The following is a 19,381-nucleotide window of genomic DNA, read 5'->3' on the forward strand; positions in this document are numbered from 1 at the left end:
AGGAAAATTTATGCTTTGTTAACTATGTTAATTTTTTTAAATTTTATTATTTTGTTATCAGGAGATAATAGATTTTTGTGGGAACAAAAAAGAAAAAAAATTATCAAACTTACTAGCTCACCTTATCACTGCAGTATTGTCAATGAGTTTCTTCTTCTTACTCTAACATTAAATCTGTGATTTCTGTGTACTTTCTTCTCCATTGCTTTCTCTCTCTCTCTTTTATTGAAGGGGTATTGTTAGTCTTTTTTAAAATTCATAACTGAAAATTTAATTCCAGCAAAACTGATAGCTATTTTTCCTACTTTCATGTAGACTTTACTGTCTCCACAGTTGTGCCTCTTCTAGAATATCATATAGTTGGAGTCAGATCATATGTATCCTTTTCAGATTGGCTTCTTAGTAATATGCATTTAAGCCTTCTCCATGTTTTTCAATGGGCTTAATAGCTCATTTCTTTATTATTATTATTATTAGTAGTAGTAGTAGTAGTAGTAGTAGTAGTAGTAGTAGTAGTAGTTTCAGGTGTACAAAGTAATGTAATAGACACTTGTACCTCTCACAAAGTGATAACCCCCCCAGAACTACTACCCCTCTGACATCATCTGTAGCTGTTACAATTCCACTGACTATTCACTATGCTGTACTCCACATCTTGTGACCATATATATATATATATATATATATATATATATATATATATATATATATATATATATAAAATTGTAGTTGACATTCATTATTATTCAGCTTCAGCTTCAGGCATACACTGCAGTGGTCAGGCACCTACACCGTCCATGAAGTGGTCTCCCTAATAAGACAAGTGTCCATCGGATACCCTATAAAATCTTTACAACATTATTGATTATATTCCTCAAACTGTCTTTCGTATCCCCATGGCAATCTTGTGGTAGCTCATTTCTTTTTAATGCTGAACAATATTCCACTGTCTGGATGGACCACAGTATATTCATTCACCTACTGAAGGACATCATGGTTGCTTCCAAGTTTTGGCAATTATGAATAAAGCTGCTGTAAACATCCATGTGCATGTTTTTTTGTGTGGATGTCAATTTTCCGCTCCTTTGGGTAAATACCAGGGAGCACGATTGCCAGATTATATGGTAAACGTAAGTTTAGTTTTGTAAGAAACGGCCAAACTGTCTTCCAAAGTGGCTGTACCATTTTTCATTCCCACCAGCAACGAATGAGAGTTCCTGTTGCTTCACGTCCTCACCAGCATTTGGTGTTGTCAGTGTTCTGGATTTTGGCCATTCTAATAAATGTGTAGTGAAATCTTATTGTTGTTTTAATTTTTATTTCCTTGATAGCCTATGATATGGACTATTTTTTCAAATGCTTATTTGCCATCTGTATATCTTCATTGGTGAGATGTCTATTAAGGTGTCTGGTTGCTAGTCTTTTATTTTATTTTTCTCACTGGTGTAGAGGCTTTGATTTGTATTCCTGGTATATTTGTAGCTATTTAAAATTTTGAACATTGTTAAAATGTTTAATATTTAACAATATTATTATTACTATTATTTTTAACAAAAACTAAAGTGCTTCACTATATTTCTCTCTTTCTGGAATAGAAGGACCTTGGCACAATTTAACTCTCATTTTAACCCCTATTTTGGTCTTGAATTGTAGTTTAACGTTTTCAAAAAGATTTTTCGGTCAATGTCTTTGGAAGTTATTATATTTCCAGTTATTGCAATGATATATTTTATCATTTTCTTTACTCACCATTGTTTCTTTTATTTCATCCTCTCTCTTTTAGTTCCTTTTTCCTTCTTGTGAAGGTTCACTCTTTAACTAATTATTCTTTTATATAAGAAAGATCTGTGGTGATGAACTTGCTTAGTACTTATAAACTTCAAACATTTTTATATTTACCACACCTAAATAATCTCTCTGATCATACACTTTAAGAATGAAAGTCTGTTTATTTAATTTCTAACTACATGGTGATAGACCTTTGTCTCCTGATATCTACAGTAGATATGCTCTCCTTCTCCAGCCTCCTCCATTTTTTCCTGATATTTTTTTTTTGTTCTTACCTCCTCCTTCAGTGATTTTGTTGGAGCATTACTTAGGTCCCTAAGACCTTACCCGAGTAACAGTACTAGTTTAGGCTTTCCTATTCCATGTAATGCTTGGAAGTTTGCACTTCCTGTCCCCTAGGCATAGCCCGAGGCAGTGAGGGTAGGTATGTTTCCTGCCTCAGATGACGAGCAGGTTTCCCCAGCCAGAGTCTTTGGTTTCATTGAGAGAATTTGACTCTGCTCCTCCAGTTTTTGGAACATTTAAATTAGTTAAAATCCAAGCTACCAAAGCCTGCTTTTCGTTCTGAAGTCCAAGAGTTCTGTGGTTTCAGCCCTGTTCATCACTTAGCATATGTCTTCTTTCCTGTCTTTTGAGGTATTTTATCTGGCAATTGATTTGTCTCTGCTTTTGTGAAAATGTGTTTTCCTTTTGTTTATCATTTCCTTGTGTATAGGTCAGAGGCAAATTATTAACGTACTCTGCTGTTTTGATTAAAGTCTAACATTTCTACTAAAGAAGAGTGTCAGTTTGCAGAGGCTGTAGGAATAACTTACAAAGAAATAAAGCATGTGAAAAACTTTATTTTTGAAAATTGAAGTTGTACAATGATAGAAGTATATTTGTATATCTGCATTGTCTATATTACTGAGATCAAGAACAATCCAAATTGGTTTTAAGAATTATCTGGAAAAAATTGATTACAATATTTATATATACTACAGAACTGTGGGTGCAGTTTTATAGGACTGTAGATAATCTGATACTACCATAGGTTTGGGTAAGAAATAGGGCATTTTAAATTATGTTCTCTCAAACTATAAAGGTTTTTCTGTAAAAAAAGTAAAAAAAATAATCAAAATGGAAAAATTCAGTGAAGAAAGCTGAATTCTTGATTAAAGAAAGATTGCATTGTGACATTTAAAAGAAAATGATAATTTAGTGGCATAGAGATTTTATATCAGCAAATTTCTTTCTATAAGAACATTGAATATTCTTATTAGGAGTATTATCAAGCTTTGATTTCAGGAATTAGGAGCAGATTTTGGTGGTTTTAGAAAGCACATGGGGAAATGAAAACCTATCATTTATAGTTGATGTAATCATTTCAAACCATCATATCTTTTTAAACAAAGTATTTGTGATCTAAGGCTGGTTTTGAAAACTAGAAATAAAATAATTTTGTTCAAACAGAAAGTAGCTAATTTTTTTTGTCTAAATTGTTCCCTTTTCCTTTATTTTTCAGGTTACTGTATGTGGCTAGAGACTAAGGATACTTCTACTCTTAACCATTTAGACAACAGGGCTTATCTAAGCAGCTCTGTGTGTCACTGCTTGGGCAAGAACTGCCATCTTCAATTTTATTACACTATGGAAAACAGTTTACTGAGAGTAGGGCTATATAATAATAAGGTGAGAAGAAACTTGCATTTATTTCAAATCTATTGAGTAAATGAAATTTCTATTCTTGGCAACTTGTGTTTCTCAGTGTAGGCTTTTGGTATTATTTCACTTGACTTTATTCAGTATACCTTTAAAAAGAAATATTAAGAAGCTGCTTTAGGAAATACTGTCATGTACAAAAGCCAATGTGGTAATTTGCACAATATTATTTCATAAAATTGTTAAAAATCATGAACGTACATTAATGAAACTACAGGTCTGATAAAAATGAGCTGTTTAGGATTCTGTATTGTTAGCTCTGTATTGATGCTCTGATGTCATCTCTTTTGGATTTTATATTTATACACCATTAAAGCTAGAAATATGGAAGCAAATTAGTTGTTCTGGTATCAGCAGAGACAGTTTTAAAGGGTGGTAATTACTGATTAAATAAAGACAAACGAGTAATTTGAATGAAAAAAAAAAAGACACTCTGGGCATAGTAGAAGTTGTAGTGGTAATGCTAGTGAGGAAATCAAATCCACACCTTTTTTTTTAAAACCTAACTGTAACTGAAAACAAGTGGGAAAATACCAGAGACAGTTTGAGAATTTCTCTTGTGAAGAATTATTTACTTATAGATAGTAGTAAAGAAATCATAGGGATAAACATCAATCATTCTAGAAATTGGGAACATTTGACGATTATTGCAGAAATTCTGACATTATATAAAGGACAGTGAAAGCATCCAAATCAGTTTCCTTTGCCTCATGATGCTTTGAGTAAAACCAACTGAAAGCTGCACATGACATCAGCAAGATTTATTTTTCAACAAAGGTTTATTTATCATCTGTACTTATCAAGTGCAACTAACCATCTGTCAATAGCATTTTCTTGTGTTCTATTATATTTTCTTCTGAGTTGTAGTAGCAAATTGTCTTCTTTTTCTCTTTTTCTTTGTGTTTTTATCTCCTTTACCCTTTATGTTGTGTATAGAGTCCTATTATGTGTAGGGGTTGCCATTTCCGGCTTCTGTCTGTCAGTAATCTTACTCATAGTTTTGTATCCTTTTATCTTTTTGTTTCAGGTAGAATAACCTCTTTCAGTATTTCCTGTAATACAGGCCTTCTGTTGGAAAATTCCCTCAGGTTCTGTGTATCTGGAAAGGTCTTTATTCCTCCTTCATATCGAAAGGATAACTTTGTTGGATATTATTATTCTTGGCTGGTAAATTCTCTCTTTCAATAGTTTAAATATTTCATTCCACTCTCTTCTGGCTTGTAGAGTTTCTGCTGAAAAATCTGATGGTAATCCAATGGGCTTTCCTTTGTAGGTTACTGTCTTCTCTGGCTGCCTTGAGAATTCTTTTTGTCATTAATTTTTGACAACTGAAGTTTGAAGTGCCATCGTAATGAATCCTCAAGAATCAGAATGCTTATTATCAAGATATTTGACAATTCAGGAGGAATTCTCTGGTTGTTTTTTTTTTTTTTTTTTCCTATCAAATTACCTCTCTCTTTTCCTTTTGTGTCATTTTTATGTCGTCTTCTTTCTTCTACCTTTCTTTTCAAGGACATTCACAAAACTCTAAAGCATCAAGTGGGATGAATACTCTCATTAGATGGCCTAATACATTTTCCTTTGTTACGAGAATGTGACACAATTTCTAGCATTTTATAATTGTTATATTTTTGTGACATTTTTTTTTTCAGTAGTATTTGGCTGCCTAATGCCCTAGAACCTATTTGATATATTTCATTAAATTTTATTAGGTGTGTGTGTGGGTGGAGGGCCAAAAACACCTCCCTGCCCTTTGTGTAGTACTCCAAACTTCCCAGATACATGGGAGAAATTTTAAAAAGAAAAAAAACCTTTTATGTTACAATCATCTTTTAGTTATTGTTACCTGTGCTGTTTCACCCAAACCCAGGGAGCCTCCATGAAAATTTGCAACCCTATATATTTTCAAATTTCCTTCTTCAACAAAGACATAGTGAAAAAAGTTCTAGAATAATGTTATGTTTGTATTATAAAGATGCTTTAAAATATATGTTCCTCTGATAGTCCTTTGCCTACATATAAGTAGCAATTTGTATCCTACATATTCTAATCCTGCAGATTATTTTAATCTGCCCTAAACACCAGTGATGGATTTTAAAAGTTTCAATACATGTAGAATGGAACTAAGGATTACTCAAAATGAGCAATATCATTTCTCTGGTGGCTTTAGGATGGGACAAGAAAAGAGGAAAACAAATTGGCTTCAGATATCACCTCATATAATAAGAACAGTTATCAACATTTCATTTCCCACTTTAAAGAAAAGAGGTTAATGATGGAGAACTGTTGTGGTGTGTTAATCAGAACCAATCGGGTGTATATCATAGAGAGTGTTGACTGATGTTTGATTCATTAGTATACCCAGTATTCTGCAAGACAGTGTTCTGTCTTTTCTGACAGTTTGCTCTGCTCTAAACACATAACACTTTGCTCACCAATGCAAAATTTGCATGAACGTACATTTAAATCACAAGTTGATGTTTTATCACACACTTTAACAAGTACTGCAAATGTATCATTTCTAAAATTAGCTCTTGATGAAAGTGATCATTTACATCTTCCATGAATAGAATATAGAAAACAACCCTTAGAACAGGGGTGTCCATACTTTTTTCAACGGTTTTCACCAAAGGCCATACGTGGTAAAATACACAAACAGCCGGGCCACTCACTCGAAGTGAAGTACGTATTGCCTCACCTGGTTTATTTAAGTAAACTAAATATATTTTTGGAATTTGCTGTGGGCCAATTAAAAATGGATTGCGGGCTGCAGTTGGCCCGCGGGCCGCAGTTTGGACACCCCTGCCTTAGAATATGTGCAGGTAAACCAAGAAAGATCTGGTGAGAACTCTAAGGGTCATTTTCTTTATTTTCAGAGGACAATTGAACTTGAGAAATAGAAAACACATGTGAGAGGCAAGTTGCTAAATAAATTGACCCTCTCAGAGTCAGCTGAAGTGTGTAGCAGTTCTAGTTGGTGCCATGTGACAATTTTGTGATTAGGTCTCTGTCGGTAAGGCAGTAATTATAGCAACAGCCTATCCTTTATCCTTAGGAGACCTACATTGTCAGTGAGCCAAAGATAGTGGGGTGCCCTCTGATACCTTTTACATATTCTCTAACTTCCCACTGGCAAATAGGAAGAAAACATATTTGGAGCAGGAAAGAAACTGCCTCAGAAGGTATCTTTTCTTTTATGATACAGTTTTAAAAGCCATACTACGCTTTTCTTGAAGGAAAGTCTTTACCAAAGCACATGGTCCTATCCCCGCATGCAATCAAAAGTAGTTACATAGCAAAATAAAATAAAACCTTGAAATTGGTACCTCTGATTTTCTTCACTGGAAGAGGGATGGATAAGCTGGGATTTCTAAGAGATCTAGTGATAAATGTATGTATTTTTGAGGGTAAAATAGCACTTTTGATGATGGTCTGGAGAAGTCAACACATTTTTAAAACATGTTATTTATTGATTGATTTTAAGACAATAAAAAATTAGAACATCACTTGAAAGGCTTTTCTGAGCTGAGGGTCTCATTCGCATTGACACTGCTGAAAGCAACTAGATACGCAGGAGTCTGAGAGTGAGGACAGGCCTAAAACAAAAGCTGATTTTGTTTAGTTGGGGTTATCTTTCATTTTCCTTGCTGTGTCATTAGACAGGAAAATGTGGTAGAAAAATCTGGATTTCATACACAATATATCCTTAACTTAGTGTATGAAAAGCCATGTACATTTATAAAGAACTCTGCTCACTTTTCAAAAAAATGTAAGTGCATTCTTCTTCAGGTAGCACGGAGGGGAATCGATCAGTTATTATGGAAAAAAGAGCACGATTGCTCTCAATCATTCTCATAAAATGAAAGTGAGGGGAAGTGATGAACACAACTTGCCAAGTAGCGTCACTAAAAGTATCTGCGGAGGATATAAGTGTCTTGATGCTAACTAACCAAAGTTGCCTAGAAAATAATTGGAAGAAAAATTATCTGGGTCTCTCAGCTTTTTATAACCAATTCCTCCTGATGTGACCTGGAAACTATCAGCTGAAAACACGTCTACCATGTATGTTTTGCTGTCTTGTGGGAGTCTTACCAGTGGATCTGAATAAGTAATGAAATGAAGTACATTTTAATGGGTTTAGACTATGTTCTGAAATATTTAAGACTTGGAAATTGGAGTAGATATCAGACTGTAAAGGACTAAGTCGAAAATAGATTTATTCTTAGAAAATCTTGGGTATAAATGAAATAAGTGAAGCTGAGTGAGGAGGTAAATGCTTAGGAGAGTGTGAGTGTCACGTGTCATGTATCATGTGTCATTACAACTAGATGTCCCCTCCCAATGCTGATGCTTATCTCACAGTGAAAGGGGGCACAGAGATCATCTCAGAGCTCAACATGAGACTTATTTATGCCACTTTCTGTATTGTCACTATATCCATACATGAAAAATCAGTGCATTCGATAGGTAAATATTGTGAACAATTTGTTCTATCCTAACCAGGGAAATGTAAAATTAACTGAAATGTTTGATAACATATAAAGAAAAATAGGATTATTTCAGAGCATAAAAGCACGGTCATGAATCATGAAGCCCAATACCATAGGCAAAATTTTGGAGTACGTTATAGACTTCTATTGAATATGTGTATAGTAACATAATTTTGCATACATTTTGCAACCTGGGAAATGATCTCTATACAGATGCATGATACAGCATGTTGTACATTCTGTGGATTTCAACAAATGACAATGACATATATGCACCATTATATGATCATACAGAGTATTTTCACTGCCTTAAAAAACCTCTGTGCTCCACCTATTCATGCCCCCCATTTTCTTATTTTTCCCTTACAAAAATGGTATACAGCTTTTTCACCAATACTTTAGATTTCTTACTACTTAATATCATACAGGTAGGGTAAACTCTACTCAAATGTAATTAAGGGAGTACCTAGGTAAATATGAGAATAGAATTTGGGGAAATGAGTAATGTATTTTTCTTCTAATCAAAGGAAGAAGAAATATTTTGGACATATAACACATCAACTCACAGAAAATGGGTGAAAGCAGATGTGTTAATACCAGAAGGACTGAAGACATTTAAGGTATAAAAGGGAAAAAAATACTTTTTTATCATTAAATTTTATTGTTAGCTTTGCAGTAGTGAATTTATCACCCACTGCTAAATTTAAATTAACATTTAAAGTAGGGATGTGGCCTTGTATGTTTGGGGAGAGGGATTACCTGCTTCTTTTCATTGTACCTAGCCCTTCTCAGGCCAAATTTCCCGAGAGGACAACCCAGAGTGTGAGTTGTCTTGTTTAAATCTTCCTCATTCTCCATGGGCTCCCTGACAAGTACCCCCCAACACCATGCACTGCAGCTAGGGGAGCAAATTGCATTGTAAGCAGATAAAAAATCAACTGGTATTGAAATGCAGTAATTCACATCTTTATAACATATGGGTAACTCTACCTATACAGAGATATATCTGAAATATACATATGCTCAGTGGGAAGACTGTCTCTCTCACAAAGGTTTACTTGGGATTTTATTGAGATTGTGCAGAAAAAAGATATCTCATAACATTTTTTTAAACTTCCAGATTAAATATTTGCCTGTCATTTCTTTCTTTTCTAATATCATGACAATATTGCAAAATATAGTAATGTCAGTGAGATCAACATTTAAATAGTTGTCATTATTAATTGCTATTTAGAATTTTATTTTGAAGTGCAGTACTTTATTTAAAATTCCATTCACTTTGTGTTATATATAGAGTATGTAAATATATTTATACTGCAGTGTGAGTATAAAATAATAAGTGAATGCATGTGTGGCTTATGAAACCAATTTCTTTCCTCATGCTAATGCCACCTTCATACATTTTTATAAGTGTTAAAAAGGAGAACCCAAATGATACTGACCTGTAATTATGTAGATTTTTAGAATCCTGTTTACTGCTGAAGTTACAATTTCTGAACCATAGCATTTTGGTAGCAATCTCAGCAAAGTTGAGATTTCTATCATAACCTATTGAGTTAACATTTTGACATTATTTCAAATTTTCTAAGCTGATATCTTCCTTTATAACTTTTGAAAGAAATACAAAATGAATGGAGTTTCATTCTTTTTACATAAACTGAATATTAAATTATTGTTATTTAACACAAAGCTAAAAAAAGTAAAATATAAAGAAAATAATTTGAAAGTTATTTTAGGTTTCCAAGTGCGTATTAAATGTAATCAGATTTTCAATGGTGGCAAACTTTTGAGACTTAAATTTATCAATTTTTGAAATCCAAATTGATATTTCTGCATATCTAATCTCTTGCTGCTATGAAAGTATAGAGCTGCAGCTCCAAAAATTTTTACATATTTTTATTATGATATTCATTATGGGGAAAGTGTATAGCAGCATACAAATGTTGTTAATATTAAATGTGATTTAAATTTAACATTATTTTCTAAATTGTTAAATATATTTGTAAACTGACATTGATCTTCAGTAATTTTTAACAAATATGTATTTTTCATGTTTTTGCAAAGAAGAGTCTGTTCAGAAACTTTAAGCTGGAAGAGACTAAAAGAAGTCAGCCTTTATTCCAAGTATCTTATTTATATGTTAACAACATCTAGTTCATCACTGTGCAATAGAACTTTCCATCATAATGGAAATTTTCTGTGTCTGTGTTCTCCAGTATGGTAGTTACTAGCACATATGGCTATTGAACCCTTGAAATGTGGCTCGTAGTACTGCTGAGGAACGGAATTTTAATTGAAATTGAAATATCCCTATGTAGCTGTGGTGACCATATTGGACAGCAGAGAATTAGTTATTTGTTATACAATCAGCATTTTCGATCTCTCACTTGATGTTAACTAACCTCAAAGAATATTAGTACTTCGACGTTATCTTACATTGAGCGAGCAATGTATGGTTGTTTCACTTGCTAATGCTGTATAGCTTCAGAAAAGGTAGGCATTTTATTGGAGAAAAATGAGATGTATTTCCTTTAATTAGCACTTCTTGATTATTAAAGAAATTCTTTCATAAAAAATTAATAAACTTTTATACTCGTTTACATTTTCTATTCTTCTATTGCATCCCTTACTATTTGCCTGACATTTCCCTTCATGCATTCCAATACTTTCAGTAAACAATCAGATGCAGAAGTGACACTACTTATTCTTTTCCTTGAATATTAAAGAAAGAGAGCTGCAAAGATGATGACCAGGTAAAAAGTTTACAGCCAGGGACATTGTCGAAGGTTAACTTGGAAACTCTATTTTTTCTGACCCTGGGTGATTTATCACAGGCCTCAGTGGATCTAATGTGCTCATCCGTCTAATGTGCATGGGTTAGGCTTCTCAAATAGGAACTTTGGTATCAATTGTATTTGTCTGCTCTTTAAACAGGCTTCTTCTTAATAATAATAATAATTATTATTATTATTGCTATTATTATTATGTCTTTTAAAGATATTATGAACTCATAAATTGTTCATTTCCCCTCCTAAAGATTATTTTTGAAGGAGATATTTTGAGCCAGAAAGGCTTTATTGGTCTGGATCAGCTCTGGGTCTACGCCTGTGCACAGGACCTGTCCAGAAGAAAGCTTTGCTCTGCAGATGAATTCACTTGTGCCAGTGGACAGTGCATCACCCAAGAATCAGTCTGTGACGCTCAGCAGGACTGTTCTGATGAGAGTGATGAAGACCCAGAAATTTGCTGTAAGTGAATTAATGGTTTCCTCACTCACACGTTCAAATTCTTGACTGTGGTTAGATAGATTTCAAGTACTAGTCCTTGTTTTGAGCAAGCTAATGAAATAAGATAAATGCATATTCACATTCTAAAACAATCAGCACTATTCCTCGTGGGGTCTCTGTGCTAATTTAATGTTTTGGTGGTGGTTACTAATACTGCAAAACCTCACTATTTGTTCAACAAATGAATAGTTGTAATTGGTGTGTGTGTGTGTTGCCATTAAACAGGGAAATGGGTGGGAGAGGGAACCTCGTTGGACCTTTCCCCTTGGAGACATATATTATGGATTGCTAATCTTTATTAAATGTAGGACTTTCTCCATCCTGACCAAGTATGTAGGAAGCTGTGGGGAGGGGTTGAAGAGGAGGAGGGCTGGCATTGACTTCCCGGTAGCCATTATGACTACAGAAATCATGCCAGCCATACTTGGTAGTCATGACTGGGCAAAAAAGGCACAACACCTTTCTTTCACAGGCCTTTTATGGAGAGCCTCTCATGGGAGTGGTGACAAAAAAATCCCATTTCTATTCAAGCCTAGTCATATTTAAAAGGAAATATAATTTAACCACATGATAGTTCTCATATGCGGTAACTTAGCAACTATAATACTGTGTCTCTTCAGAAATGAATTCCGACTCAATGAACCCAATTCCTATATCACAAATAACTCAGTTTTTAAAAAAATTAAATTTATTGGGATGACAATGGTTAGCAAAATTACATAGGTTTTAAGTGTACAATTCCGTAATACAGCATTTGTATATCACATTGTGTGTTCACTACCCAGAGTTAATTCTCAGGGGACAAACAAGTGAGTTTTGAAAAATTATTAAAACTTTGACATTTATTTTGCTGCAGTGTTTTTTTGTAGCGAGGTATTTTATTGAGCAAGAAAAAAACATTGCTAGAAGATAAATGTCATCTTTTTCATGAAACGCTCTTTGTACAATGTGTTTCTGTTGATGAGTAAGGATTTTATCAGAGCAGTGGAGAAGGATGCAGGAAACAAGATAGGGAAGCAGGGGAAGAAATCCTCTACCTATTTATAAACAGCAATTCTATTAATTCTCAGACACCTAGTTTTAAACACAATAATCTGCTGATCTCAATGGAATTTTGGGTGGTTCTTTTTCATTCAAAAAAAAAAAAAAAAAGAAAAAACGAAACAATGTGAGGACAATTCATTTTCTCTAATGTGAGTGTCAGATTCCTTTCTGTACTTCATTTAAATTTTTTACAGACAATTTAGTTCATTTCTTTTGGAGAAATTCAGCTTTCTAATGGTTTGCCTTTTCAATTTCAATATCTGAAAGTAAACATATTTCCTGTCTTTTCAGTTGTACATTTTGAAGCTTAAATTTTCTCTCCACTTCTCCCCTCCCCCATAGTGAAGGGTTCTTTATGCTCTCATTTTAATTGTTTCTCTTAATCAAATTCCACCTGAAGTATTAGTAGATATTGTAACATTTGATTTTAGATATATTTTCCCATTTCTCTTCCTTTATTGAAGTTTTATTGATTACACATCTGGCATTTTTCCAGTAGAGTATATCTTGATACCATTCTGCTATGTCTTCGGTGTGAATGCAGGAACATAGGTCTGTATTTATCAACAAACAGTGTTACTTCTTAGTCTGTTAAGTTTCCCAGATAATGTAACCTCATTTGATCAAAGAAAACCTGGCATGTTTGCTTGATTGAGATAACTTGATATAAGAGATATGACATAAAAATGTAGCCATCTTACACATTACAAAATATTTACATATTTTGATGCATGCATATCTGTATATTTTGATGCAAACATGAGTATTTCATGTAAATATTTGCACAATCACTTTTGCTCTGAGATTATTTACATAGCAATTGGATTATTAGAAGTGATGTTACACTATTTTCTGCACTAAAGTATTTAATATATTTGTGCATATATACACATGCCTATATGTATTATTACAAAGTAAGATTGGCTTCCCTTTGAAATTTAAAACCAGTTTGAAACAGTTTACATATACTTTTAAGTCTGTATTTTACCAGTTTGAATTTGTAATACAAAGTTTTCTTAGAATTTCCAAATTCATGAAGCACAAGAAAGATACTTTTTATGTCTTCTTTTTATCCCATTTCAGGATGAATCTCTAGGATGGTGCAATTTATATATGGAGTTTGAATAGCACCAGGAGTACTAACCATATTTTGGAGACTTCATAAATACTAACTCCTGAATGTCAGTATGCTATACTCAGTATACTTAGTATAGTCAGTGTGTTTTTCCCAAAAGGCACACTCACTGAGGAGTTCTTTCATTTCCAAGTTCCTCTTACTTTTCGATACTATTTTACAAGGGGTAGTTGACTGAGCCTCTAGCTCAGTGCCTTTTAAAACGCTGTTAATTTTAAAGTGAGAATGATTTTGTTAGAGTTTTGCGAAGATAGTGTACTTGGTGGACCAGCAGCATTGCATCACCTGTGTGCTCATTCCAAATGCAGAACTGCAGGCCACACTCCTGTGTTACAGAACCAAAAGTTGCAGTTTAACATCTCACGTGATTCGTATGTATATTAATGTTTGAGAACCACTGTGCCAAATAGGCTTTAGAAATCAGGAGACAATTGAGAAAGAAAACAGATAGTATATATTAAAAAAATGTAGGCTTAAGAAAAGGCAAATTAGTACAGACCTTTCACAAAAGAAGGAAAAATTCTCTAGAAGCATTGCTATAATACTAAACAATAGATAAAAAGAAAGTTTTATTAAGGTATAATTGATATACAAAACCCCTGCACATAGCTAATGTGTATAACGTGATGAGTTTGGACATATGTTTATGCATACACCTGTGAAACCATCACCATATCCTTCACCTCTAAAGTTTTCCTTGTGTCCCCCTGTGGGGACAGAGTCCCACAGAGCAGTTTCCAGGCTCTCGGCCTCGCGTGGACAGGTGCTGGCTCGGGTAGTAGATGGACCTCAGCTCTGACTAGTTGGTCATCAGCTGTTATGGGTTAGCCATTAGCCACTAATATAACTGCCTTGGCTCTGCTGAGGGGGTTGGTTGATTGGTTAGCAGAGAAGCAGAGGGCAGGTTGTGGATCATGTGGAGCCTGCTTCCTGTATCTCCAACCCAGCTGCTAGCAAGAATATAGTGGTATGACACTCCTATCTGTGGCTCCCTGGGTGTTCCTTTTTGGCCTCACCATGTCCTGGGTTCATATGCTGGTAGCAGGACCAGAGACCCCACACGACACCCCCCTCCTTTTATATTTTATATAGTAAGCACACTGATGAGAACTGCCCTCTTAAGCTGGCAGGGCCGCGCGTATGTCTGGCCTGGGGGCTGAGGAGCTGGACGGTTACATGTACCTGGCGTTGGCCCCTACTCGGTACCCATACCTGCCAAGGGAACGGGCGCAGCGCTGGGGCGGCTGGTGGCACTAGGGCTGGGGTTCCCCTCTCGTTCCCTCGTCTTTCCCGGAAGCGGGTAGCTAGCAGCCGCCCAGGCCGTCTATGGCTATCCTTGGGAACAGCTCAGGGCCCTCCTGTCGCAGGTGAGCCGGGCCTGCGCCAGCGGGCGTGCGGGGCCAGTAGCCACGACACGGCCTCACAGGTGAAGCCAGGACGCCGGCGTGCAGAGCTCGCTGCGGTAGCGCCCGCGGCTGCACAGAACCCGCGACGCCGACCCCGGCCCCCGGCCCCCGGCCCCCGGATCAGGGCAGCTTCCCCGGCGCTGTCCCGGTGCACTCGCTCGGTGTTCCCTGCTGTGTGCCACCCCAGAAGGGGGTCCAGTCCCCGGCGGGCGACCAGAGGTCCGGGCCCTGGAGGGGAGTCAGGGCCGCCACCTGAGGCCCCAGGAGCGAGAGTTGTCGGCCTGAAAGGCGGCCCCAGGACCGTAGTCCTGGGAGGAGGACGAGGCCCAGACCATGGTGCAGGGCGAACTGGGAGCCCAGGTGGGCGAGAGGAGCCTGAGCAACTCACGCCAGTGGGGAGGACTCCACCTGTCGTGGAGCCCCATCCAGAAGAGGAGCGCCTGGGCTGCCACTTCTCAGAGCAGAGATATGGCTGTTGTCACTGCAAGGACTGCAGCATCAGTTAGGGAAGCACCTGTATGCGGTGTGCATAGAGCACTAACTGGGTTCGCTTCAAGCCCTTTTGCAGAATTTGTTAGAAATCTTATAATCCTGACTGAGTGGAGGGCATCACCTGTGAAAGTTGTAAACAGACTGCCTCCTCCTGGCCAGTAAAACGTCACCAACTCGACCTTAAAAGGCCTCATCGCCTATCCTGTGACAGCACATTCAGCTTCAAATAGATCATTTAAATGATGTAACAAACAAACAACAACGACAACAACAAAAACCACTGGTCCTGCTGACTGTGCTGGTGGAGCAGACAAGTGAGCAAAACGTTTGAAAAAAAAGGTGGACGATATAGTTTTGTTGACTATAGGCACTCTGCTGTACAGTAGATTTCTAGAACGGATTCATCTTGCATAACGGAAATTTTATGCCCATTGAACAACTCCCCATTTCCCTGTCTCCCTAGCCCCTGGTAACCACTGTTCTATTCTCTGCTTCTGTGAGTTTGAGTATTTTTTCATACCTCATATATATGGAATCATTATGCTAAGTGAAATGAGCCAGTCTCCAAAGGCAACTACTGCATGATTCCTGACAATAGCTTTTCGATAATTATTAATATGATTATAAATAGAGACATTTAATAAAATATATGCAATATAATTAAATTATTTCTAATAAAATAATTAGAATATGTGCCAAACATATCTAAAAGTATACGTTGGCTAGCTGAACAATTTGCATATAAAATACACTGAATGTTTAGACACACTACATGTATGAACCTTGAAGACATTATGCTAAGTGAAATAAGCTAGTCACAAAAGGGTAAGTATATTGTTCTGCTTATATAAGGTATGTAGAGGAATCAAATTCATAGAAACAGAAATCAGGATGGTAGTTGCTAGGGGTAAAGTGGAGTGAAAAATGGGGAGTTAGTGTTGAATGGGAATGGAGTTTCACTTTGGGAAGATGAAAAAGTTTTAGAGGCGCATTATGGTTATGGTTGTACAACAGTGTGAATATACTTAATGCCACTAAACTACACAAAATGGTTAAAGTAAATTTCATGCTATGTATATTTTGTCACAGTAGAATTTTGAAAAAATAATATCTAATTTTTAATCATAGCATATAAAAATTATGTGTATGTGTGTGTGTGCACACACTCAGACACACACACACACACACACACACACACACACACACACGCATGCTCCAAAAAGGATGAAAGGATAGATCTTTGTTTAAATTAAAACAGTGGAAAATTATGTGGGGAAACACTTTCTTTTACTTATAGAACTTGTTGGAGCGTTTAAAATGCTAATGTAAATTGTGGCACTTCAAAAGAGAAGTTGGTGCAATATTCAAGTGAAAGAAGCATAAACCATGAATTCAATACAATCCATTTAATTTTTACTGTGATACTGTCTCTGGATCTATTTCATATATTTTTTTACATTATTGAATATTGAAATAGTTCCTGAGGCCAGGGAATTATATGTATGTTTAGTGGGGAATAGATTCTCGTAGTTTCTTAATAAATGTTAACAAAATGTATACATAATACTAAAACCTACAATATATGCTTAGTGAATGGAACATTCCCCATCATTCACATACACACTTTTTTTCTTATGTAATAGAGAACTGGTTTACTTCTGAAATGGAGAATTCATAAATATTTTAATTTTTATGATCCAGAAGAATTTTCCTCAGCCGCCACAATGAAATTATTTTTCTTCTGCCAGTGTGCTGCAGTGGTTAAATATGCAAGAGAAAGCTTTGTCATAAATTAAAAATATTGCTCTAACTGATGAACTCAGTGAAATTTGACTAAAATTATGAACAGTGGCATATCTTACGCTCTGATTTAGAAATGGTGAAGTGTATTCTGTAATCACTGACATTTAAATAAAAGCCATCAGTAATAAAAATCACTGTTTATGATGAATGCATTGTTTATAATATGAATAGATGATTTTTGAGATTTTACAATATTTAGCATTTAGCGTATACAGTATCATAAGGCATTTATTCATTACCAGAATGTGTTTGGCCCTCCTGGTTTTCTTTAGATATTTATAACTTCACTATAAACTTTTTGAAGTATGTATGGAAAATATTAATGGAAGAACTTCCAACTGTGGTGACTGGAATTTGACTTAAATTTTATAGTGCAGTTAAATTTCTAGAATATTAGCTTTAAAAACGTCCTTTGAAGTGTACTGGAACAAATGTCATTGGTAAAAGTAACTGAGTAATTCACCACAATTTTTTACAGAGGTGATTGCACCATTTTGCTTTTACATATATTTATGGTGATGGATTTAAAAAATTAATTTTTATTTTTCAAAGGACTATAGTGTTTGGTGTTCTGTGGAAAGTGCAATAATTGGCATTTTAACTGATAAGACATCCAAGTAATGAAATAAACGGTTTGAACTTTTTCTCCTAAAGCCAAATTTCAACATTTATATAAACCAAAGTTACTGTGTCTTGAAGTCTACATCTTTGCAGTTAAGTGACACAGACACAATTGTGAAGAGTCTGTTGAAGGGATTGGGGATGCTTGGGTCATGTTGTACTTTCCATTTCCACACTCACTGGTCTTACAACCATTTCATACCAAGTCCTAGTTGGGGAATAGGATGGTTACTACAATAGGTAACTTCAGTGGCCACCTGGAGTGAATAAGGTTATTTGCACAGCACTGCTTCCTTTGTGTATCAGTATATAATTTATTGCCCTACTAGGGCAATATTGAATTTATTGCTCTAACAGGGACAGTTGTGAGGAAAACAAGAGGTAGTAATTATTATGCTAGGACAACAGACATACACTGGAGCAATCCTGGGCCCACCCAGCCTACCCATGGAAGGTTTTCTATGCCTGGGAAATGTGTCTCATGGGAATTGGGAGTCCCCTTGCGGGGAGGTGGAATGATTCCTTGATCAAGTTCACAACGAGGAATTTGGAACTTGTAAGCACATTTCAGAGGTCAAGTATGTTTTTCAAATCTTGCACATTTCTGTACCCCACCAACTGACTTAGAAGAGCTGGGAGGTGGCCTAGTAGGTGGTAAAGTTCGTAGAGGACCAAGGAACTAGACCAAAGGGTTTTCTGGAGGCCCAGGGAGACAGTCACCATGAGGTTACAGGTGCTTAAGACGATGTCAAACCAGAAGGGACTCTCCTTTGAAGAGTAAGTTTTTATCAATGGCAGTATCCTATAAACTGGAGCTGAGCTGAGAAAAGAACACGTCAGAAGCAATTGATTTCCACTTAGGTATATGGGCAAATGGCATTTTCTTGTATACTGACTCACCATTAAGTAATGTGAACCATTTCTCCTTATTATACTGTAGCTAATTCACTTATTTTTATTTTTTGGGAAATCCATTTGTGGGAGAAAATAATTTCTGCTTGTGAAGGAAAAGTATATCTCACATTATATATCCATTACATGACTATCTAAACAACCATAGCTCTGAGACCTAAACATTTGATTTACATGTAGAGAAAATTTCAGTGGCATTGTTTTCTGCATGGTGCACTTTAGTGTTTTAGAGTTGACATGTTAGTGATGAAATATCTAGTCATGAAACCAGGCATATCCCTATTTATAGAAATTTGAAGATCTTCTGATTAAGATAGAGTGAACTTATCCAATATACTGGTCAAATTGGTCATATTTAAAATTGAAAATAATGGCTAGGAGCAAGGATATGGTGATGGGGTCTTTTAATGACCAGACAGTCCCTAGTTTAGGGAGGTATCAAAGTATAAGCTTTTGCATTAGACAGTTCAAAGCCTGGATGTTCTATTTATTAAAACTTACCATACGCAAGTTACTTACTGCTGATGTTCCATTTTTCTCATTTGGGGAAAACTGCACATACTGTGTACGGTATTTGTGAAGATTAATGGTGATATGCACAAATACTTGGCACAGAAAAGGAGCTCAGTGGTAGCACGTCTGTTATTATTAAAAATAATAGCATTAAGATCTTAAAAAGCTTGTCAAAACTTCAGGTTTTTT

At 35.8% G+C, this 19,381-nt stretch overlaps 1 protein-coding gene across 1 annotated transcript in view; it reads left to right on the plus strand.

Moving 5' to 3' along the window:
* MALRD1 (MAM and LDL receptor class A domain containing 1) overlaps positions 1–19,381 on the plus strand; it is a 544,472-nt gene that overhangs the window by 43,200 nt on the left and 481,891 nt on the right. The window contains exons 8-10 of the mRNA XM_074324842.2: positions 3,293–3,459; positions 8,507–8,599; positions 11,017–11,227. Coding sequence (XP_074180943.2) covers positions 3,293–3,459; positions 8,507–8,599; positions 11,017–11,227 — 471 coding nt within the window. The remainder of the gene's footprint in view (positions 1–3,292; positions 3,460–8,506; positions 8,600–11,016; positions 11,228–19,381) is intronic.

The sequence above is a fragment of the Rhinolophus sinicus genome, chromosome 1, assembly GCF_057876585.1.
Source record: "Rhinolophus sinicus isolate RSI-liver-muscle chromosome 1, RSI-T2T, whole genome shotgun sequence".
NCBI classification, from domain to species: domain Eukaryota; kingdom Metazoa; phylum Chordata; class Mammalia; order Chiroptera; family Rhinolophidae; genus Rhinolophus; species Rhinolophus sinicus.